The sequence below is a fragment of the Dermochelys coriacea genome, chromosome 2, assembly GCF_009764565.3.
Source record: "Dermochelys coriacea isolate rDerCor1 chromosome 2, rDerCor1.pri.v4, whole genome shotgun sequence".
In the NCBI taxonomy this organism is placed as follows: Eukaryota; Metazoa; Chordata; order Testudines; family Dermochelyidae; genus Dermochelys; species Dermochelys coriacea.
In genome coordinates this window covers 30,404,037-30,428,795 of record NC_050069.1, presented here as the reverse complement: position 1 = coordinate 30,428,795, position 24,759 = coordinate 30,404,037, and the positions used below count along the sequence as shown (strand labels likewise).

The 24,759-nt window shown below is 39.3% G+C and overlaps 1 protein-coding gene across 3 annotated transcripts in view; it reads right to left on the bottom strand.

The window, feature by feature from the left end:
* The window catches only part of CSMD3 (CUB and Sushi multiple domains 3), a 1,226,382-nt gene that overhangs the window by 500,047 nt on the left and 701,576 nt on the right, over nucleotides 1–24,759 (bottom strand). For all 3 annotated transcript variants that reach the window (XM_038390468.2, XM_038390469.2, XM_038390471.2), the window contains 3 exons: nucleotides 23,922–24,060; nucleotides 16,037–16,224; nucleotides 10,802–10,990 (listed from right to left, as the gene is read on the bottom strand). In XM_038390468.2, the coding sequence (XP_038246396.1) occupies nucleotides 10,802–10,990; nucleotides 16,037–16,224; nucleotides 23,922–24,060 (516 nt within the window). The remainder of the gene's footprint in view (nucleotides 1–10,801; nucleotides 10,991–16,036; nucleotides 16,225–23,921; nucleotides 24,061–24,759) is intronic.

Genomic DNA, 24,759 nt, shown 5'->3' with positions numbered 1-24,759 from the left:
ACTTTCACACACTGTGAAAGAAAGGGAAATATATTTTAAAAAGCCAATTATTAAATATCAGCTAGATCAAATAGCCAAATAAATCCAGTGCCACACAAGTCAAACCACTTCAACACCAAATGTCCTCCATTCTCAGAAGATAGAAATGTGATAGGAAATGGGAAGAAAAAGTAGAATGTCCGAGGGAGTAAGGCAATGGAATGGACCTCAAATGATTGCAGACATATCAGCCAGAAAAGACTTTCCTTGCAGCACACTTTTTCTTTCTGTGTCCCCCCAACATGCTATAAAAACTCCACAGCCCAGCTGTGCCACAATAACTGTTTTTATGCATATAAAAGCCAGAGCCGTTGTTAATGGGTAGTAAGCAGGGCAACTGCCTGGGATCCTGTGCCACTGGAGCCCCCGTGAAGTCACATTGCTCAGGCTTAGGCTTCAGCTCCAGGTGGCGGGATCAGGGCCCTAGGCTTCAGCCCCATGCAGTGAGGCTTCGACTTTCTGCTGAGGGCCCCAGAGAGTCTAATGCTGGCCCTACTTGGTGGACCCCTTAAACCTGCTCACAGACCCCTAGGGGGTCCCAGACCCCTAGTGGAGAACTACTGCTCTAAAGGCAGCCAGTGAGGTACTCAGGAAGATATACTTCAGGAGGGAGTTCCCAACAAACTCCTTCAGAATTGGAGGAATACCCATGACTGAAGAGCTCTGTTACTGGACTGCTCCTGAATAAACCTAGGATAAGTCAGGGAACCTGTCAACCACCACAGCTAGGGCAGGTGCCATGGGTACATACTATCAGCAATATACTTTCTAGCGTATATAATTTTATTTTAGCAATCCATCAACAAAAACAGGATAATCTCTTTTCCACCTTCCTCTGATGTGTTACCCACTATACTGCAAAATCATGTTTGTTAATTAATTTGGGCCATCTGTGTGTTTTCAGTATAAACATTAAATGCACTCCCTCTGGCTGCAACAATATTTCTTGCTGATGTTCTCTATTTTTTTAAAGTAAATGAAGATCAAATGGAGCAACATTTATTCTTAATTGTAACGTTCAATTAAAGTTAACATTTATTAGCATTTTTTGTTATGATGAAACAGGAGAATACACTGCTATATTTTAAGCATCACTGAAGTCTAGTGTTTAGTACCAAATAACTCTATTTATTACCACAATCCTTACAGATGATAAGTAAAGCTGTGAACAGTTTACCAAAAAAATCTACATTTTCTCCAATTTCCATTATAGTCATCTATCCTAGCAGCTTCAGTGTTATTTAAAATAAATAAATAACTTAAATAATTAAAATCAATTCCTGCAAGTTCACAGAGTCAACAAACATTTTAGAGGTAAATTTAATTTTTATTGTCCTCAAGATGACACAAAAGTATATTTAAAATAACTAGGGTTTTAAAAATCATATTAACACTAATATTCCTTAGTTTGCTTACAACTGTGCTTTCCGCAGCTCCCATTGGGCGGGAATGGTGAACTGCGGTCACTGGGAGCTGCGGGCGGCCGTGCCTGCAGACAGTCAATGTAAACAAACTGTCTCACAGCCCGCCAGTGGATTACCCTGACAGGCCACAGGTTGCCCACCACTCGACTAGAGTGTCTACATTGTTTTGTTTGTTTTAGTATATAACACCGTTAAAGCTTAAGGCTAAATTCTGTTAGAATAGGTACACAGGAAAACACTTGAGATCATAGGCGCCAACTTTTCATGGTGCCGGTGGGTGCTCACGCCCTCCCGACCCCCAGCTCCCCGACTCCACCCTGGCCCCTCCCCCATTCCAACCCCTTTCCCAAATTCCCTGCCCCAACTCCGCCTCCTCTCTGCCCCTGTTGGACACCTCCCCAAATCCTCTGCCTGACCCTGCCTCCTCCCCTGAGCATGCAGTGTTCCCTTTCCTCCCCGCCAGCACTTGCCGCACGAAACAGCTGTTTCGTGGCGGCAACCGCTGGGAGCTAGGGGGGAAAGCGAGCATGCGGCGTGCTCGGGGAGGAGGCGGAGTGGGAGCGGAAGCGGAGGTGATCTGGGGTGGGATGGGGTGGGGGGGCAGGGAGCTGCCAGTGGGTGCAGAGCACCCGCCAATTTTTCCCCATGGGTGCTCCATGAAGTCGGCACCTATGCTTGAGAACCTCTATCAGAAGAAAAAGATGCTTCCTAATGGCTAGTCATTTTGAAGGGATTATGGACAGAAAATTCAGGTAAATACATTCACCTCCATAAGTAAGTGTGTGGATTAGGTAAAAATGTGATCAGTGTAAAACTAGAGAAAGGAGATACTGGATAATCTAACTCTTCCTCTGAGACATAACAACCTTTTTGGATGCTTATTCTCACAGTTCTTTGGGAGAATGGCTGTTCTTTATCTATCTATCTATGGCATTGTTTCCAGTTTTTGTCTAATTGTGTAAAAGATTGAATTGCATCCCCCATACTATATTTTGAGATGCGTGCTTCACACATTACTAAATATACATAATAGAACAAATAAAAATAATGTGTAGGATTTTCTGGCTGTATTGGTATAGAAGAGATACAGCCACTAACTTTGACAAAAAGGGATATTTGACCTGATGGAAGCCAGAATCCGGGCATAATTTGGTGTCAACTTCTTCATTTTATATTTTTCTGTATGCGTGCATTTTCACAATGGCTATCTAGAATATAATACCACATCGTGCTGGAGTCCACAAATTACTGGGTTGCCAATGATGAGGATTGATAATTATGGCCTAATAAAGACTGTGGGTATAATACTGCACTCTTTGACAAGAATTTTATGGTGGCTTGACTCATCTAACTCAGTGGAGTTGCACCAACTGTTGCAGTACACTAGAGAATCAGGTCCTGTGTATGGGAGATATGAAAGTACTCTCCTCAGAATAAAGTGCTGTCTTTAAGAAAAATGTATGGAAATATATGCTATTAGGTACAAGATGATGCAATCAAAGTAAAAAAAAAATATGCTCTTCAGAAGTATCTTTATATGCCGTTGTGTTTGTGTGTGTGTGTTACATATACAATATTACCCACATACAAACCCTTAATATACAAACATAACTCTTCCCTTGTGTATATGCACTATGATGTGGCTTGTGAGATGAAGGCAGTTCAGAGACTTAGGAAGTTAGCCAGTTAAGTTCACCAGCAGAGGAAGCCAGGGACGTAGATATTTTCCTTCAATTTACAGGTCCTCTACAAGGAAGAACCCACAATGTGAGGAAAACAGTGAGTCACCAACACCACTGCCAACAATTCCTCTGTCTGTATCTGTTGTGGGCCTGGTCAGACAGGTATTCTGATCCTGGAGGCTTTAACACAGGTTTTGGTCTTGATTTGTTGGGAATGTGGCCTACATGTCCCTGCCAAAGAAAGCTCAGCAGGAGGAACTACCTGGTGTGAGAGTTATCTGTTGATGGAGTCCCACATGAAATAGGTAAGAGAACTCATCTGCATAACATCCAGGAATACAAGGACTTCACTGACAGGATACACACTGACACATCCAGGATGCTAGTCAACAGAGACTATCAAGCCATAAGAATGGGAAAGAGAACCAGCTGCTCTGCATTGAAGAGACTGGCTGCTGGTCACCTTGGGCATTAGACAGTGTTCCACCCCACACCCAGGTCTCCAAGTACATGATATGAGTACTGGCAACAGGAGGAGAGGAGAAGAGCCAGTGGCTAAGGAGAAGGATCCATTTGTTCACAAAGCTGAGAGGTTCGAGGTCACCATACCCAGGAGAAGGAGAAATAGGGTGGTGGTGGTTAGGGACTTCCTTCTGAAGAGGACAAAGCAACCCATTTGCCAACCTAACCTAACATCCCAGGAGGTGTGCTGCAACTGGAGGCTGCATCCAAGATATTACAGAAAGACTGGCAAGGCTCATCTGTCCCTCTGACCAGGAGTGCCAAAACCTCAGTAGAAGTGTGGGGGGGGGCACAAAGCCCCACCCCGTCCGTGGCCCCACCCCCTGCTTCTCCTCTTCCCCTGAGGCCCCGCCTCATGGCCCTGCCTCCTGGCCAGGCCAGAAGCCAAAGCTAGGCTGTGGTAAGAGCCGCCCAGGGAGCCCGGGTTGCTGAGGGGAACCTCAGACCTCCACCTAGCCTGGGTGATATGCCCTGGGGGCAGAAACACAAGCCTGGCTCTGCTCTGGGGCACCCAATCCTCCGCCCAGGGCAGGTGGAGGGTCCAGGGCTCCCCACAGTGGCCTGGGCTCCTTGGGAGGCTCTTATCACAATCCGGCTCTGGCTTCCAGCCTGGTCAGGAGGCAGGGCCTTGGGGGAAAGAAGAGGAACAGGAGCGGGGACACTTACAGGGGCTGAGCCTCATGGCGGGGGGGAGGGTCTAAGGCCCACCTCAGCAACCACACTGGGAAAAAGATGGTGCCATGGGCCTGGGCTGTGCTTCATGGCAGGGGAGCTGATCATCAGCTCCACCATCACAAAGCACAGCCCCTGCCTGAGCCGCTCCATGCCTACACAAGGCTTGCAGTTTGGGAGACAATGCAACCTCTGTCCCCCAAACTACATCCATGTTAAAAAGTGGGTGAGCTTAGCCTGCAAACTTTTAAAAGTGGGGGGTGAGCATGGCTCCCTGGCCTCTCCCCCAGTTCTGGCACCTCTGCCTCAGACCACTACTCCATGCTGTTCATTAATATGGACACTAATGCTACCAACAGATATGAACCTCAGTAGATTAGCAGTGACAACAGGGTTCTGCAAGACAGGGTGAAGGGGTTGGGGGCGCAGGTGGTATTTTCAGGTAGGGAGAGGCACATCCTGGAGATGAGTGCATGGCTGTGCAAATGGTGTCAACAGGAGGACTCTGGATTCCTCAATTATGGGTTGCTGTTCCAGGAAGGAGGATTTCTGGGAAGAGATGGGGTCCACCTGACCAAGAAGGGGAAGAGCCTTTTTGACACCAACTTTTCAATCTAGTTAGGAGGTGTTTAACTGAAGTTCAGACGATTTATGTATCAAAAGCCAAAAAGTAGGTATAAAAAAAAGTAACACTGACATAGGACTTCTAGTTGGGGAGAGGAAAACATAAATTACACAATAGGGTTAAAGGAGAAAAAAGAGGGAATACACTGGGGGAAATCTGCTCAACATCTATATCCCAATACAAGGCAAATGGGGAATAAACAGGAAGAACTGAAAGTTGTAATATGCAAGCTAAATATTTAATAGATTTCAAGGCCTAAAGGGACCATTGTGATTCTCTATTCTGACCTTCTGTATAACAGACAGAGAACTTCCATAAAATAATTCCTAGACTATATCTTTTAGAAAAAAAACATTCCATCTTGATTAATAAAAGGTCAGTGATTACGACTCTACTATGATCCTTTGTAAATTGTTCCAATGGGTCTTGCTATTAAAAATTTATTGCTTATTTCCAGTCTGAATTTGAATTTGTCTAAATTGAACTTCCAGCATTATATCTTTCTCTGCTAGATTGAAGAGCCCTTTACTAAATATTTGTTCCTCGTGTTGTAATCAAGTGTCCCCTTAATCTTTTCTTTGTTAAACTAAACAGACTGAGCTCTTTGAATTTATCACTGTAAGGTATGTTTTCTAATCCTTTAATCATTCTCATGGCTCTTCTCTGAACCCTTTCCAATTTATCAACATCCTTCTTGAATTCTGGGCATTAGAACAAGACACAGTATTACAGCAATAATTGCACCAGTGCCAAATACAAATGTAAAATAACCACTCTACTCCTACTCAAGATTCCCCAATTTATGCATCCCAGGACTGCACTAGCTTTTTTGGCCACAGTGTCACACTGGAAGCTGATTATCCACCATGATGAACAAATCATTTTTCAGAATCACTGCTTCTCAGGATAGAGTACCTCATCTTGTAAGTGAGGCCTCTGTTCTTTTTTTATGAGATATATACATTCACATTTACCTGTATTAAAAACACACATATTGTTTGTTGCACTCAGTTAACCTAGTGATCCAGGTTGCTCTGACTCAGTGAGCTGTCCTCTTCATTATCACTCTCCCAATTTTTGTGTCATCTGCAAACTTTGTTGGTGATTTTTTTCCCTTCGGCGTCATTAACAGAAATGTTAAATAACGTAGGGCCAAGAACCAATCTTTGCGGAAACCCCACTGGAAACTCTTGATAATGATTCCCAGTTTATAATTACATTTTGAGGCATATCATTTAGCCAATTTTAATCCATTTAATGTGTGCCAATATTATTTTTTTATATTATTCTAGTTTTTTAATCAAAAACTCATGCTGTACCAAGTCAACACCTTAGAGAAGTCTAAGTATATTATGTCAACAGTGTTACCTTAACCAGCCAAATTTGCAATCTTTATAATTTATTCTCTTCCAGCGAACAGGAAGGGCACCATACAACAGATTTCTTCTACTTCGAAGAGGAGCCAATGCAGAAATATTCTGCTACCAACTCCTCTCCTCACTCTGAATATTTACACACACTCCATGGGAAGAGTTGCTACAGGAGTTTCTCTCCCCAGTAAGGTACGGTTTAAATCAAAGCATTGTTGATGCAAGCCCACAGAGCAAATGTTCACTTCCCTAAGGTCCGTCTAGACCTGGTCCTATTTATAAATCACTCCAAAATTAAAGATTCAGCAATTAAATTTACATTAATGTAACCATGAATTGATGAAATTTACTAGAATAAATACACTCAATACTGCAATGTGCTCTAGAGAAAAAAAAATCTCATTTACTTGATGAATTGCATGCTAGTTCATCACCTTGAAGAAGAAATGTATCACAATGTGTAAGGTTATTGCACAGCTGAGCATATTACTCACAGAGAACATGTTAACATTGTTTGTTTTAGATGGTTAGCATCTAGTGCCTAGCCACTTAAGAAAACATTACCCCTGTATATGGGGTCTAGTCAGCATAAATTCGTTTTTCTGGTTTTGTGAGCTAAGGGAGATCTACAGCTCTTCACTCAAAGAGTGCAACTGTGATTCAGAGACCCTATTATGAAGTGTATCCCACAACTAGAGAATGCCAGCTTCAGAGAGGAGGCTTATCACCCACCCTTTCATCAATGCAAATCCTTAAGATCATCATTTCATGGCACCTCCAAATGAATCTCAGCTTCAAATCTGAGTTGTTTGATGAATTAAAAAAAGTCAGGTACTAACCTAATATATACCAAAAACTGCAATAGGGAAGATCATGAATAATGCAATAACTTTCTTCATAATAAACCAGGCATTAATGAGTCAGAATTAGCTTCTTTACTATTTTAATTAACCTTTAATCCTCAGTTTTCTACTTCCTATCCAATATCGGCAGATATTAACTGAATGGGCAATTTTGTATAATAAGAGTAGTAACTTCTGCTCTATATATGTGACATAACAGTAGGCAACAGAATTTCTACTGAACAGACCCTAATGCTAACCTAGCAGATTTCTTCTAATAATGCTTACTGTTATACAAGATGTTCTACACTCATAAAAAATATTTTTTACTAATGGGGTAAAGAAAGGAAACTAATGCTGAAAAATACCTCAAATGTAGTCAAGAAAGAGGGGATAAGAACTATGTCAGGCCTTCCCAATGCAATAACCAGGCTGAGGCAATAGTTAATTGCTGAAAAAGATACACAGTGAAAATGTCATGTGAACACCATCTTCTCATTTGACAGGGTGCTCATTGCAGCTCTTGTTTCAAAAGAAGATCTTTTATACAAAATGTCAGATGTAGTACTGGGCATCACTTTGAATTTGCCATTCAAACATGTTGTTTTTGTCTGACTTCACATCCATATACACAATCATCAACTCTGAGATGGTATGGATGGATGCTCAGGCTGCCAGAATGGGAAACAGGGTGTCAGGGTTCCCTCCCCACGCTGAACTCTAAGGTACAGACGTAGGGACTGCATGAAAGACCCCCTAAGCTTATTTCTACCAGCTTAGGTTAAAAACTCCCCAAGGCACAAATTCTCTTTTGTACCTTGCATTAGGTAACTGCCACCACCAAGTGATTTAGACAAACTCAGGGAAAGGACCACTTGGAGTTCCTACTCCCCACTAATATTCCCCCAAGCCCCTGCACCCCCTTTCCTGGGAAGGCTTGAGAATAAAGAAGATGAGCACAAACCAATCTTAGGTTTTTTTAGGACACGCACAAAAAAAACCCCAAAAAGATTCTAAAAGAAACAGAACTTTATGAGAAAGAAAAAAAGGTAAAATAAGCACTTCTGTAAAATTAGAATGGAAGATAATCTTACAGGCCAATCAGATTCAAAAAACACAGAGGATTTTCCTCTGGGACAAACTTTAAAGTTACAAAAAGAAAAACCAGGAATACACCTTCCTCTCAGCACAGAGAAAATCACAAGCCAAAACAAAAATAAGCTAACACATTCCCTTGCTAGTACTTGCTAATTCTAATGGAGTTGGATTGCTTCTTTCCTTGATCTGTGTCCAGCAAGCACACAGAACAGACAAACAAACTTCCTCCCTCACCCCGCCAGATTTGAAAGTATCTTGTCCCGTTATTGGTCCTTTTGGTCAGGTGCCAGCCAAGTTACCTGAGCTTCTTAACCCTTTACAGTTAAAAGGATTTTGTGCCTCTGGCCAGGAGGGATTTTATAGTACTGTATACAGGAATGTTGTTACCCTTCTCTTTATATTTATGACACAGGGTTTAGTGATAGTCCAAGTACAGCAATCAAGAATTCAATATGTTGAGATTTGGGAAAATGCAGTCTTGTGGAAATCATACACAAACAAAGTGACTCTATATCTCAGCTATTTCTGAAGTTGTATCTTCACCTGAATTTTTACCTGGAGTTAAGTAATTACCCATTAAATGGATACCCAACCACATTTGTACCTATAAGGTGGATAGAAAGCTGGCTAGATCTTCAGGCTTAATGAGTAGTGATCAACAGCTTGACGTCTAGTTGGCAGCCGGTATCAAGCGTAGTGCCCTGGGACCGGTTTTGTTCAACATCTTCATTAATGATCTGGATAATGGGGTGGATTGCACCCTCAGCAAGTTCACGGATGACACTAAGCTGGGGGGAGAGGTAGATATGCTGGAGGGTAGGGATAGGGTCCAGAGTGACCTAGAGAAATTGGAGAATTGGGCCAAAAGAAATTTGATGAGATTCAACAAGGACAAGTGCAAAGTCCTTCACTTAGGACGGAAGAATTTCATGCACTGCTGGGGACCGACTGGCTTAGTGGCAGTTCTGCAGAAAAGGACTTGGGGATTACAGTGGATAAGAAGCTGGATATGAGTCAGCAGTGCGCCCTTGATGCCAAGAAGGCTAATGGCATATTGGGCTGCATTAGTAGGAGCATTGCCAGTAGATCGAGGGAAGTAATTATCCCCTTCTATTTGGCACTGATGAGGCCACATCTGAATTATTGGGTCCAATTTTGGGGCCCCCACTAGAAAGGATGTGGACAAATTGGAGAGAGTCCAGCGGAGGACAACAAAAATAATTAGGGTGCTGGGATACATGACTTATGAGAAGAGGCTGAAGGAACTGGGCTTATTTAGTCTGCAGAAGAGAAGAGTGAGGCAGGATTTAATAGCAGCCTTCAACTACCTGAAGGGGGGTTCAAAGAGGATGGAGCTAGTCTGTTCTCAATGGTGGTAGATGACAGAACAAGGAGAAATGGTCTCAAGTTTCAGTGAGGGAGGTCTAGGTTGCATATTAGAAGAAACTGTTTCACTAGGAGGGTGGTGGGTTGTCTAGGGAAGTGGTGGAATCTCCATCCTGAGAGGTTTTTAGCAAAGCCCTGGCTGGGATGATTTAGTTTTGGTTGGTCCTGCTTTGAGCAGGGGGTTGGACTAGATGACCTCCTGAGGTTTCTTCCAACCCTAATCTTCTATGATTCTCTCCTGGAATAAATGGGAGTTTGGGGGTTGGGGGTGGGGAGGCAGACTAGAGCTGGCTGAAATATTTGGATGAATAATTTATTCATTGAAAAGTGCAGTTTTTGTCAATCTGATACTAATTGTGAATTTGACAGAAATTCACCAAATAGTTTCAGCTGATGTTTATTTTTTTTCTTACACAGGGGGTGGAAGTGCTCACTGAGGATGTGGGAGAGCCAGGTTCAGTTGCCCCTCTCTACCTGATGTGGAACATGAGTCTTCCACCTCCCAAGAGAGTATGGGGTACTCAGGAGCAAGTCTATCTCAATTTCTCCTGTGAAGCTGTTCCACTTCGTATCCACTGTTATATGCGGGACACCAGCACTGCCCCTCCCCACAATTTCTGGCTTGTGAGTGTAGTCCTTTAAAAATTCCCAAGAATAAAATATTTTGGGTCAAATGAAATGTTTCAAAATGGACTTTTTTGATTTGCCAAAAATTTGGATTTTTTTCCATCTGTTGAACCCAAACTGATTTTTTTTCAGTTCACTGGCAGTTCTGATTTAACAAACAAACAAACAAACAAACAAACAAACAAACAAACAAACACACACACACACACACACACACACAAAACAACTATTCACCCAGCTCTAGTCCAGACAAGCGTTTACTAACATGTTAAATACCTTAAGTTAATTGGCAAATCAATTAATGAGAGAAAATACACTCTAATGTAGATATACCTTCTATTATCTACTGGTTCAATGAGCTGTATATTGTACTTTGCTTCTACAATTAAATATTTCTGTACAAAGAGGTACATTATTTCAAAATAAACAGTCTTAAACATCAGAGTTCCTAATGTCTCAGAAAAACCTGTACATGTCATAGATACATTTTTATACCTAGTTAATTCATTCTTACCATCACAAGTTGGAAGTGGGTGGCTCCACCAATGGTTTTTTTCACATAGCAAAGGCTCTTCATGGCTCAGCCTATATCCTGGATCACAACTAAATGATACAGTGGAACCAATAGAGAAGTCATGACCGTAACGACGTCCATGAACTGGTATACCAGGATCCAAACAAGAATATGTATTAACTGTTACACCTGGAATCAAAGGAAACATGACAAAAACCTAAGTAATGTATTTTAAAATGCATTCAACTGTACTGGAAAAAAAATAGCAAATCACTATTGTAGCACAGAGTTAGCTAAGTTATCTTGGTCTACATTTGTGTGTGTAACTGAATAGCCTAACATCTTACATTCAATTGTTATGTGAGCTATGAGCTTCTGCAGAAACAGAGAAGAGGAGAAAGGGAGACGAAGAGGAAAGAAACCAGCAGCAGCTTAATTTTAGATGTATCACAAAATTCAAATCTTTAAAGTTAGTTTCTCAGCAAGAAAGTCATATTGTGCATAATTCCAGTGTGAAAGAACAGGGAGGGAAAAACACAAAAGGAAAACCCAAATCTCAATATTTCAATTAAGAAAACAAAACAGAAAGTTCATTAATAGACTGTATAAGAATGGGAATGACATTTCAGAGAAATATAGCTACAAACAGAAAGGCATCTGTTGCAGAAAGCAAACATCAATTTCAGATTTTATTTCCTATTCAGAACCTTGTTTGGTTGGTTGATTGGCTGGTTGAATTGGTATTTTGTTTTAATCCAAAGAATATATTTTACTGCCAAAAGTGTTATAACTGAAAGAAAACAATCCAAAAACCTTCACAACTGAATCTAGGAAACTCCTCCGAGATCTTTGAAGGAAAAACATGACAGATGGTTTGTTTTGCTTCTGAAATCAGTACCAGTAATGGAATAAGTATACTTAGAAGCGAAAAGTTAAAGCACCAAAAAAGGGAAGTGTGTAATCCAAGACAAAGAGAATGGTTGGGCAAGACCTTTCTACTCTATCCAAGCAAGGTAGAAGAAAAATTATTTCAACGGTACAGAAAAACAAAGGCAGAGAAATTCAACAGGATAGTGGAAAAGCTGGATACTGCAAAGGAGCCATTGCTAATTAATATTACCCATAAGGAAAAAGTCAGTTAGAAGCTGGCTGCTCTGAAGAATATAAGGTGAACCAGGAAGAATCAGATGAGAAGGAAAAAATGCACAGTATGAGTATGGGACAGCTACTACCCAGTCAGATACCCTTTGTGGATGGTCAACAGAACAGAACAGTTACTACTGAAGCACATTTCTTCTTTATAAAATATAGTGTTAAGATGTACATTCTGAATGTATCATGTTATAGCTTGAATACATATTTCATTACCAATAAAATTATTTTAGAAAATAAAAAAATCTTATTAAAAAAAGCACAGATTTGGTTCATTTCTAATAGAATAGACAAACTACTTTGGTAGTACAGTATATTTAATGGATTGATTTTGTCTTCTGACTTTTTTTCTGTTGTGGCAAGTATAGACTTTTGCCCCTCAAAATATATGTATATGGAGGTTTTTAATATTCTGCACCCAGGACAGAGGAAATAGGAGAATGTGTGCTGAAATGGTAGGAACCTTGAAAGAATTTGAACGGATGCATACAAAATTCTGAATTTTAGTTGTGATTAGGTGAGACACCATTTATTTGCATGCATAGGGGAACAGAAAAAGTATCAGAAAGCTACTCTGCATATTCAATTTATATGATTCAGCCCCTGATTCACGACAAAACTTAAACAAATGCTTGAATTTAAGCATGTGTTTAAGGTCTATTAAAGTTTTGGGCTTAAGTGCTGCCCTAACCAGGGATGGGCTTAAGTATATATGTAACTGCTTTCCTCAATCTAGGCCTCGGTATTTTGGTTATTGGGAATAGTGAGGAGAGGAGGGTTATGCCATAGCCCTGTCTGAGGCTCATCAGGTTCCTATCTACTCTATGATAAAACCTATATCAAGAGAAAAATGCATGACCATGAATTTGGAAGATAATTCCTCTCTTCCCTCCCCAAAGTACAATATTGCTTTGAGGGAATACCTGCAGTACTGTCGCCCTTATCTGGCTATGATTGAGTTATATATCAATAGATTTTATATAATTATGTAACACTATATGGGTCTCAACTATTACTCAACCTTACACTGTAGATGTAATTGAATGTCAAGAGAGCAATAACTTTCTTCCAAGAGAAATTATTCAAATCATTAATGGAAAAATATTCCTTAAATGTTAATAATCTGGTCAAAAACATTGATTAATTTTGACAGTAGTTCTATGTGTAATTTTTTATTATAACATTCTTATTTTTTTTAAACAAATAATTCATGATACTGTAAAATATCATGATGTAGGCGTACAGAAAACAAAAAGTACTGCACAATAGGGTAAACACATTGTGCTTAGTGATAAGGTCATCTAAGTTACTTACCAATAACTTAACTTCTCTAATGGTATTATCTCCACAGATTCTCACTCTTGGATTTGTATGGCAAAGAGTGTGACTGCAAGAGTGAAGATCTGTGAAGGCAATTCTACAAAGGAGAAGAAGTGCTTTATAAAGGAAAATTAAAGGAGGACTCCTGAGGCTCTAGCAGAGATGAACTTTGTGAAGGTAGTTAAATTGTGTGACCAATCAACATAAGAATGGCCATACAGGATCAGACCCAAGGTCCATCCAGCCCAGTATCCTCTCTACTGACAGTGACCAATGTCAGGTGCCCCAGAGGGAGTGAATCTAACAGGTAATGATCAAGTGATCTCTCTTGACAAACAGAGGCTCGGGACACCATTCTTTGCCCATCGTGGCTAATAACCATTAATGGACTTAACCTCGATGAATTTATCTAGTTCTCTTTTAAATCCTGTTATAGTCCTAGCCTTCACAAACTCCTCAGGCAAGGAGTTCCACAGGTTGACTGTACACTGTGTGAAGAAGAACTTCCTTTTATTTGTTTTAAACCTGCTGCCCATTAATTTCATTTGGTGCCCCCCAGTTCTTATATTATGAGAACAAGTAAATAAATTTTCCTTATTCACTTTCTCCACACCACTCATGATTTTATATACCTCTATCATATCCCCCTTAGTCTCCTTTTTTCCAAGCTAAAAAGTCCTAGCCTCTTTAATCTCTCCTCATAGGGGACCTGTTCCTAACCCCTAATCATTTTTGTTGCCTTCTCTGAAACTTTTCTAATGCCAGTATATCTTTTTTGAGATGAGGAGACCACATCTGTATGCAGTATTCAAGATATGGGTGTACCATGGATTTATATAAGGGCAATAAGATATTCTCTGTCTTATTCCCTATCCCAATTTCCTTTAAAAACTTCCAATTTGTTCCATATGTCTCCAGACAAGAACTAATATTTATCTGCACTGTCGGGCAGAGATTCACAATTCACTTCCCAGCAAGCTGAAGCAGGGTAGAGTGGAGATATGGTGTGCTCAAATGTTGAGCAGAGACAGTGACTTGTGTCACTCAACAGTTATTCCTCCAGATGAATAAGGAAAGGCACTGATGGATTTCGATAAAGTACCATCCAGTCTTTCTCGATGAAAGGACATTGTCCTTAAAAGACATCAAGGTGGGTTAAAGCTGTAAAAATGGGGGAGATCCTCAATTATCCAAGATACAAGAAAAACTCCAGGGAGGGGAAACACAAAACATTTTATAACCTCTAGCAGATTTTCTTAGATCAACTGCAGACACAGTGAAAGCAGGTTTCACATAGTGCCTACAGGAACTTGCAGCAGCCTGAACGTTGTGCAATAGAAGATAGTACTTACACATTGTAGCTTAAAGCCAGTGTCGTTACTTTTCTGGGATAATGTAAAAGGGTCACAAACAATCTTAAACAATAAGATCATGTGGGAATAATTCTCTTGTAGTCCTTCCAGTAACCATTAGTGTGGAAGAAAAAAAGTTGGAAGCAGAAGACTTACATGCCTGATATTAAATAGAAGCTAAGTACATTGAAGAAGTCATTCAAGAACAGCTTATTCATGTGAAAATGTGACCTATGTAATGCTGCCAAGGTCAGTGAGATATGCACTAGTCTGCTATATGAAGTGCTGTTCACACAAAATAACTAAGTTGATGTTCATTGCAAAACCATTTTTGCCAAGTGGTTTAAAAAAGATTATATGAATGCCATCCTTCCTACCACCTTGGAACGTATCCCATCATCTTCCTTATTTACCTGGCGAGTTTCCCTAGACAGATACACACCACTGTTTCCAAGAGAGAACACCGTTGCTGAGTAATTTAAATGAGAAAGTTTTACTATGGCATTTTTCATTTCAATTACTGTAAACTACAATCTGAAATATGTAGGTCATGCTGAAAGTGACATCAGACTACGACTCAATGCCTAAAAAGAACTTAATTTACCATTAAGATTCACCATACAGTTGAGTTATGTAGAAAGTAAAGGACAAGATCAAATATTAATATTTATGAATAAACTTTGTATGTACATTTTCAGTTTGAGAGATGTTTTCTATAGTGTGATAATCATTATAGCTGTATAGAGAAAAATAATGAATATTAATGTATTTGAAGAGAACTCTAACTACATATTTGTGGGTCTAAAGTTAGACATCTATATTTAGGCACTAAATAAATAAATGGCCTAATTTTCAGAGGGTCTGAGAAACCCAAACTCCCATTAGCTTTAGTGAGGGTGAAGGTACTCAGCACCTCTGAAAACCAAGCCACTAATTCAGGTGCCAAAGCATAGGTATAAGTGCCCAACCAAGTTTGAATATTGTGACGTATACTTCCATAATGTTATCATGCTTACTGATTTTATATAGTTTTGCACACACAAAAATGCATTGTACTAGCTGTAAAAAAGAAAAGAATAACAAGGCATAAAATTATCATCCATTGACTTGAATCTCAGTCTTCTGTTTATTAAACTAGTAAATGTTGGGAGTATAAAAGCAGCAGCAGCAGACCCTAAGGTAATATCTTACATATTGCTCAGCAGTTAAACTGTTTTGACTGATAAAGGAAAGCTTTAGTGGGCTCTGGACAGAATCCCACCAAATTCTCTTCAGCTGAATGGATGCTAGCGATGATTAAGGGTAGTACCGATGGGGACAAATATATGTGTGTATTTGTGTGTCCATGCAGTAACATATGTGTTTAAATGGGTGGCGGGGGGATTAAAGCATACAGTTCAACATTACTTACTTTCATAGTGAATCTTGAATCCATTATTAGAACGACTGTTGTCTGTTGTAAAGAGAAGGTAAATGAAATTGCTGCTACTGAACAGAAACTGTGGGACCTGTGTACCATTGTAAGAACCCAGAAGTGGAGACAGGAGATTTGGTCCATCGTGAACTTCCAAAACATCGTAATTGAGTTCAGTCTGAAATCTAGGGTTGAGAAAACATACACAAACACACATATATATACACATACAGACATATACATAAATAGTTGTATTAGAACTACATTGATGTAAACATAATCAACATTTCAGATTTTAAATCTTATTCAAATTAAATGTAACATGTATGTAAATGATGAAGATTAACAAACCTAATGCAAATTATTAGTATTATTTGAACAGTAGTATTCAAGGTGCCAGGAATATACTTTACAGAGGATTCATGCTTCTCAGGAAGGATGTGATAGGCTAAAATTGTGCCATTAACTCCAGCTAGTCAATAATCTCTCCGAAATAGTCTGTGCCTCATTTTTTGTTGCCATTAGAAGGTGAAAATTCAAAGAAAATTATATGATATGCACAAGAGATTCTTTTTATGATTGAAGCAGGAAGAACTGATTCATATAAGGTATCTCTATGATTTATCTCTATGGATTTAATATCCTGACAATTATCCAAACAGATCATTTGAATCACTTCTCAACATAACATCCAATGTACAATACTATTAACAATACAACTCGGGTGTGTTTTCTAATAAGGAAAGAGGCTTACACACAATTTAAGTATCTTCAAAATATTGTGAAGAAAGGCCTAAAGTTTCAAACCTGGGTGCCTACAATTGGAGTCCTACAATGAGTAGATGCCTAAATAAACATATCTGCTTTGAAAAGATGCTGAGTCATTGCAAAACCCCTTGACTTTCATGGGACTAGTGGGTGCCCTGCACTTCTGAAACAAAGCCACATTTATTTAGGTGCCTTAAATATGGAATTAGGAACCCAATTTAAGCCATCCTTGTCTATATATTTTGGTCTAATTAACATCACAGGGGAAAAAAATCAACCCTATGGGTTTGTTGGAAAATATTATTTTATAATATTTACAACATTAATGCCCAATGTCATTAGAACAAATTTTATTCAATTTACCGAGAAAAGGAACACAAGAGATGTGGCAATGCTTTCTTCTGTTGTGTAATGTCTTATTCTATATGGCACAAACAACATGGAAATGCTTTTTACTTTAACAGAATCCTAATCCGAATGTTTATTGTTACAGCCTGTAAGTAATGTCTAGAGAACTAGATGATAGTGCATCAGTTAAGGCTTAATTGAGAAGTGATGGTATATAAGGGAACGTGTATATATCATTGCAAGAGGTTGTTTCTACTCCTGTTCTTGAGGGATATATGTTAACATTTGTCAAGGAAGAGCAGTGCGGCTGCATACCACATTACTCTTGAAGTCTCAGATGCCATCAGTGGCCCAAAGCATCTTTTTACATCTGCATTTGACTGGTTGATTGAGACCTGTCTCTCCAATATGAATCTTGCAATTTACAGACTCTCAAGTGTATTGCAATGCACTTTATATTGATTGACATTAAAAGGTTAGCAGCCATCAAAAATTACTACACCGCTGTATCTGAGATTCCAGTTATTCCCTAAGCATGGAGAAATACCTGCCCAACCAGTTGTAATGGTAACTGTTAATAATTGTTGTGCTTTTTAATACACTACAACATGTACAGATGACAAAGTCCAAGGAGCCAGGGAGATGATTCAATGAAACAGGCTACACTCCCTACCATCTTCCCCGGCATACAATAGGAGAAGGAGGTTCTATGATGGGCTGCTTGGAAAACATAATCACAGTAAAAGATGAAGGAATGGAGCTGAGCTGCCTGGAGAACTTAGCGAGTGTTAAAAATACTGTTGAAGATAATTATTGAGGAATTTTACAGCAAGGAATATTTTCAACTAAGAATCGTTCCTGTGTATGTTTGTGCGGCAGTGGAGAGTGGGAATGAATGATATTTCATGGTAATAGAATACATGAACATTGCCACAGAATTTAGAGGATAGTACTGAAGAATTTAGGAGTCGCTGGCATGGCACTTGGTCCCATTGTGTCGTGGAGTACCTGGAGTCCCATTCATAGGTCTGCCCTAAAGGGCTAGTGAGCTTATGCAGATACAGTACCTTCTCTCTAGAGGTTTCAGAGTAGCAGCCCAGTTAGTCTGTATTCGCAAAAAGAAAAGGAGTACTTGTGGCACCTTAGAGACTAACAAATTTATTTGAGCATAAGATTTCGTGAGCTACAGCTCTCTTCATCGGATAGCTTCTTGCTTTAGGGTATTGATTCTGATCTGTAAAGCCCTAATACCAGAAATCACAGATCATGCAGGCATCTCCAGTTCCCTTCTCCCTAGCCACACATACAGCAAGGCACAGGAAAAAAATCTCTGTAGAGCCCTCTGCCTGCCTGGGTTTCTTTTCTTCTGCAGAGAACAACTATCAGGCAAGCATGAGAGCAAAGTTGAACCTCCAGAACAAGGAAGAATGTAACTAAAATAAGAGGGTGATTGTCATTATAGGAAACCCTAAAACAGGTGTATCCGGTGAAGGTGAATGTATGAAAAGGAAGGAAAAGATAGGGTGAGGAGAAATGAGCATTCACCAGACAAAAGAGGCAGGGATGCCTGGGTGACAAGAATGGGGAATATGTGAAGGAGGAAATGTCTATGGGGTTTTTGTTTGAAAGTTTCAGGCAGGTGAAGGGATTACTTTGCATTTGTACTTGGAAGGCACAGTCACATATTGTAACACTGCTGATAATTTTTCTTCTCCACTCACATCCTGACTTCTTGGTACACCCCTATTTTCCATCGCTGGTTTCCTTCCTATCTTAGAGAGAGTTTGGGAACTGACAGGAAAGTCAGCCAGGCCAAAAGCCCCTTTGTGCTCCTGGTAGAGTCCTCTCCAATGGCTCCTTTCTAATCCTTCAAAAATGACATTTCCCAAAACATTAAACCTCCCAGAAATTAAGCAGTGTCCTAATAGTTAATCCGAAAAACCTGTGTTGCTACTGGACCTAGTTTTATTGAAGACTCATAACATCCCATAAGCCACTCTGTGGGAGTCTAACACATTTAAACAAAGAAAACAAACCCCATATCTAATCTCATTTTTCCAGAGGTAGCAAGCATTTCAGCTACCCAAACAAAACAAAACAAATCAAATCAATCAAACATTAAACTATATGTATGTTTACAACATGTGGCCTTATTTTTAAGAAACAGCCTATCAAATCAATGCAATGTCAGGACTTGAGCAGTATGTCCAGGCACACACTGAGTAATCTCATTAGCCAAATGTGTTTGGTATGCTGATCAGCAGTGAGATGATTAGCAGCACTGGCATTTAAATTGTCATAATTAGGCTTCAAGATTAATGCCACAAGATGAAGAGTGGCAATTCACATTTCTCACTGCTATCCTTTCAAGTCACTCTGTCTAGGTGCAGACTCAAAAATACCCAACATATCTCATTGTTACAGCGATCACTGTCACCAGAAGGAGTAGAAACTTCAGAGACCAGAAATTCATAAGAACACAACAAAATATGAAATAAATCTACCAGGAGACCTAAAACCAGAAAATTAATGGATTTTCTATGTCTGCAAATGTCTCTTTATTCTAGTTGTTACCAAGATATTTATACCATGATGTTTGGAGACAAAAGCATATTGGGTACAGCTACAAGGCTATCAGACTTGCTGAGTCCTAAATAGATCTTCAAAGTCACAGGGGAAGGAGAAACCGTAGGAAGAGGAATGAATTCAGAATGGCATGGAGTGAGAATGGAAACCACTGTGCAAGTGACAAGCTGAAAAGCTGAAAGGTTAAGGTGGCTTATTTTTGCAGGAAATACGTATTGCCAAGCAGTGCCCTTCCATATAGAAGATGCAAACTAGAGGAATCTAAAGATTTTAGACCTGTAAAATAAATAAAACCATATATATTTTGCCCCTCTCATAAAGCCATAAGAACCCATAACTAATATCTTTAAATATTACACTGATGAATGTTTAGAGCAACACGTGTCTCTTTCTGAACACAGAGCGGAAATGCAAAGATTTGCATAAAATATATAAAGTTGTAGAAAAGGTTGTAAAATGGGGGAAAGTAACATGGCTATATATTTAACAAAATTAGGATCTCAAGAAACTAAGCTGCAGACTTGGTTTCCTCATTGAAGGGAGTGATACAACCAACTCCGTGTTCTAAACCAGAGTGTATTGGAGGTGAAGGGAATTAAAATAGGAGGTCAGGTTGGGATAGGACTTTTTTTTCCCAAATCCCCAAAACTCTCTCAGGGTGGGAAAACCATCTCCTGCCCAGTTCTAATGAGTAGTTCCTTAGTGACACAAATGATCCCATTGTTTTATTTTAAATAAACATGACCTTGTTGGATTATTTGCATGAACAAGGAATAATCACATGAGTATAAATATAAAATTGGTCCTACATTAAAAAAGCTGGCAAGGGGAAGTGCATTGCAATGTGCTTTTCACCAGCATAAATAAAAAATGCCTGTTATATTTTTTTCTCCTAAAACCAATTTCTGAATGAAGCCCAAACCTGGGAAATTTCAGCAAGATATATTTGTTGTTTTAAAACAAAGAATAAGTAAATAACCTTATCTACGGCATCACAATGGCAAATCAATCATGACAGATGACCCTAAAAAGTCCTCTCACTTAAATGAAATAAAATCAGCCGAACAGAATAGATAGAGTTTACTCTATTTGGTAAGTATTTGCATTCTAACTTTATTTACCTGTATTTCAATTAGTATGAAATTAGTATGATTACTAAAGCTCCAGTACTTCAAACACTTACTCATGTTCTTGACTTAAGAATGTGTGCAGTCTCAGTGAAGTTAGAGGACTGCTCACCTGTTTAAATCAAGGAAGAGTAAATTTTTGCAGACTAACACGGCTGCTACTCTGAAACCTGTCAGTTTTTGCAGTATCTACCGACACTTGCACTCAATTTTTTTCTTCTTCAAGTGATGTCTCCAATACACTCTGGTTTAGAACACTACAAATAATGTTAGACTTTAAGGTTTGACGCAGATTTCTCCATTGACTGCAAGGGGAAGTTATACCCAAAACAAAACAAAAAAAGAGTGGTACAGTATGGCCCCATATATATTCTTATGTACATTACTCAGATTAAACAAATCGCTTGCCATTATATGATACTAAGCATGGGCTTGATTCACAAGGAAAGTAAGGCAGATTCAGAGTCAAAAAAACCTAATTTTTAGATGCTTAGAAAATCTGTGAGATTTACAAAATTTAAGTCTGGCACCTAGGCACCCTATACACTGAATGGGGAGAGATAGGCACCTTAGACTGGGATTCACAAAAGCCAGCATGCTAGGGAGCTCCTTACCTAAAGTAGTCTATAGAAAATGCAAAGCTGACAGTCGTGTGCTAAGCCTCACTCCTCTCTCAGAGATAGGAAGATCCCTACACTTGGGATTCTCAACTACAAATGCTCTCTTGTGTTAGACACCTACTTTTAGACCAGTGGTTAGTGTACATGGGATGTGTGAGGCTGCCACTTCAAATCAATCTTCCATTTTAAGAAGGGATTTAAACTAGCATCTGCCACCTCTCAGATGAGGGCCCTAGTCACTGGGCTATAGGATATTCTGATGGAGGGGTGGCTCCCTTAGTCTCTCCTGATGAAGCTGTTCCACTGTGGATAAATATTTTTTTTAAAAAATGGATCAGAAACCCTCACTCCTAGGTATCCCCCTACAGTGCTCTAAGCACCAGGCTACAGTGTCATTCTCCTGCTTGCTCTCTCTGAGGCCTAGTGTTGAAGCTCTTCCACTATAGCTAAATTAATAAAATTATCATTGGGAAAAAGAGAAAGTCAGAGAGAATGTGAATATGCATATATGATCTCTTTGTAGCCTGAGACCAGTCACCTGGGAGGTGGAAAACTCAAGATCCAATCCCAGTGCTTTGTTGTTGCTTTTTAAAATTAATTATCCACAGTGGAACAGCTTGAAATCACTTGAGAGGTTTGAATTCAAATGCTTTCTCTTCTCTGGTGGAGGGAGGACTGGAACTGGGGGTCTCCCAAATCCCAGGTGAGTACCGTAACCACCACTAGCCTAAAAGTTAGGAAGATGTCATCATTCCCTGTCCCCAGTACCTGCCATTTTATGTAAGCTCATCTATAGGGGCCTGATCCAATAGGCAAGCACTGAACACACTTATTGGATCAAGCCCCACAAGCAAGTTATGCAGAGGAATACCTATCTTCTTCAGTTCTTCATGTCTCTGGGAATTAGGCATCCAGACATCTGCCATGTGGCTGCAGTGCATGTGCTCAGAGGCAGGAACATAGGCACCTAGGGAATTTTTACTGCAAAAATTTAGGGGCACTGCAATTCTAGGTGCGTGCAAGGTTTGGAAACAGCTAAGCAGGAGTCTTGAGAGTCCCAATGGTGCCTTATTTTGGGATTAGGTGGCTAAAGCGGCCTAAATCCTTTTGTGACTCCAAACACAAGTATTTTAATTCAATAACCAAGATGCATCATGTAAAGCATCATAAAACTATTTACAGGATATTTGTACCTTATAAATTCAAACATTACAACAAATCCTTCTTTATTAACAGCTTACCAGTTAGCTTATTTAAGATCAATATTTACAGAAAGAGTCTAGCACCCACTTGCGGAGTCCACACTAATTTGACAAAATGTAGTAGAGATAATGATATTTTTTGTGAATTAAAGCTTATTTTTGCTTTATTTTAATGCATTTTTTTAAAAAGGCATCAACAATTTTCCAGCAGCTTCTTTTCCGCTTGTGGGGAGAGGGTGGAAGCAATGGATGTAAAGTACTAGCTCTGCTTTGCCCTCCTGTCAACATGTGGATTTCCATGTTCCTCAGAGATCTATATCTCTGGGATCTGGGAGAACCAGTAATGCAGAAGGAGCTGACCTTTGCACCTCTGTGTGGGAACATGGAAATCCATTGACAGAGGTATCTTCTGTGCGTAGATACATGATTATCTGACCTAGTCGTTTTATTTATGATTATCACAGTGGGGGAAATCCTGGCCCCACTGAGTTCAGAGGAATCAGGATTTCATCCTGCATGTTGACTAGAAAGTTTAGAAACTGAAAACCTAAAGGTAGACTCATGTTCAGACATGCAATAGGTTCTTTGGTCTGAAAAGTGTTGTATTTCAACATGATATTCTTCTTACGAAGGAAATAATTATGTAAAATTTTAAATAATTTTGCTGATAAATAATTTATAAGTTCTACACTCAGGCTTCCTTAAGGTTTTCCTTTTTAAACAGACCTTTGGTATGGCAGAGTTCAACTTCTTCATATCAATACTGTCAAATAAAAACAATACCATTTTAGATCCAATTTAATGTATCCCATTACAGGATCAGTATTTAAGAAACAAACCATAACTGGAGACATTTTACTATATACATAAAACAGAATTAATAAAACCATCCCTATAAAAGAAAAGGTCCTTGCTCAACACGTTATCAGCAAAAAAATTAACATTTTTAGATACATGAAATTTTAAATTGGGGCAGACAGGCTAAAATTAACAACAAAAAGAGGGATTTTCAAAAGACGTGCAGTGACTGAGGAACACAGTTCCCATTAAAAGCCAACAGAATTTATGTTCTAAAGGCACTTTGTTGCTTTTGAAAATCCCACCCAATAAGGCAAAATTCCCAACTACTCCAATCAAACTGTAAATTAACTTTATGACACCGAAAATAACGCCTGGTTATGGGTAAAATTGGGAAAAAAATATATCAAATAAGAAAAACATTTGTCAAGACCTTTCAAATGTAATTTTGATAGAGTGTCCTGGTTCAGCTTCAATCACCCACTCACAATTCAAGGAGTCTTTATAGTACCCAGGCCAGCCTGGAGAAAGGATTACTCCACTGGGAGATGAAAAATGCCCACCACATGGAGCTAAAAACAAAATGATAGAAAGAATATAATAATGGAGATTTACAGGTTGTAGATTAACATCATTACCATTATTAAAACAGAATGCACACTGGTTTCTAAATTTATTATTACAGTAAGATGTTTAAGGTTCCCCCTTCCCCAATATCTTAGGTCCCAAGCCTACAGTGAACTTTGTAAGGCACATGGGGCCACCCACACAAAGCTTAATACAGAATCAAAGGCTAAAAAGCAAAGTCATATATGTGCTTTAAACATTGACAATGATTATTACATTTCAGTATAATAAATACAATCTATCATCCTATAGACCAGAATAGAAAATTAGAAAACACTACTTTTAAAAATATCTTATTAGCTAGACCTTATGAATATAACTATAGATTTTGAAAAGGATATAGAGAAGCTTGGATTGAGTCTTTAAAATATCTGATCTGGACATGGTAGGACCTTCTGAATATCAATCCCAGCTGACATTTACCTGCTGTGTAACTTGGGCAAGTCGCTTGATTTTTTTGTGGAACAAATTCCCCATGTGTAAAAGGGGGATACTTACCAACTTCCTATGGATGTTATGAAGAGTAGCTAAGGATTTGTAAGCATTTTGTAGATGTAATATAAATATTATTATTCTCAGATACAATTGAGTGCATGTGGTTTAAGAAAAGCTACATTAGAATCAAGATAATTCAGACTGAGAGT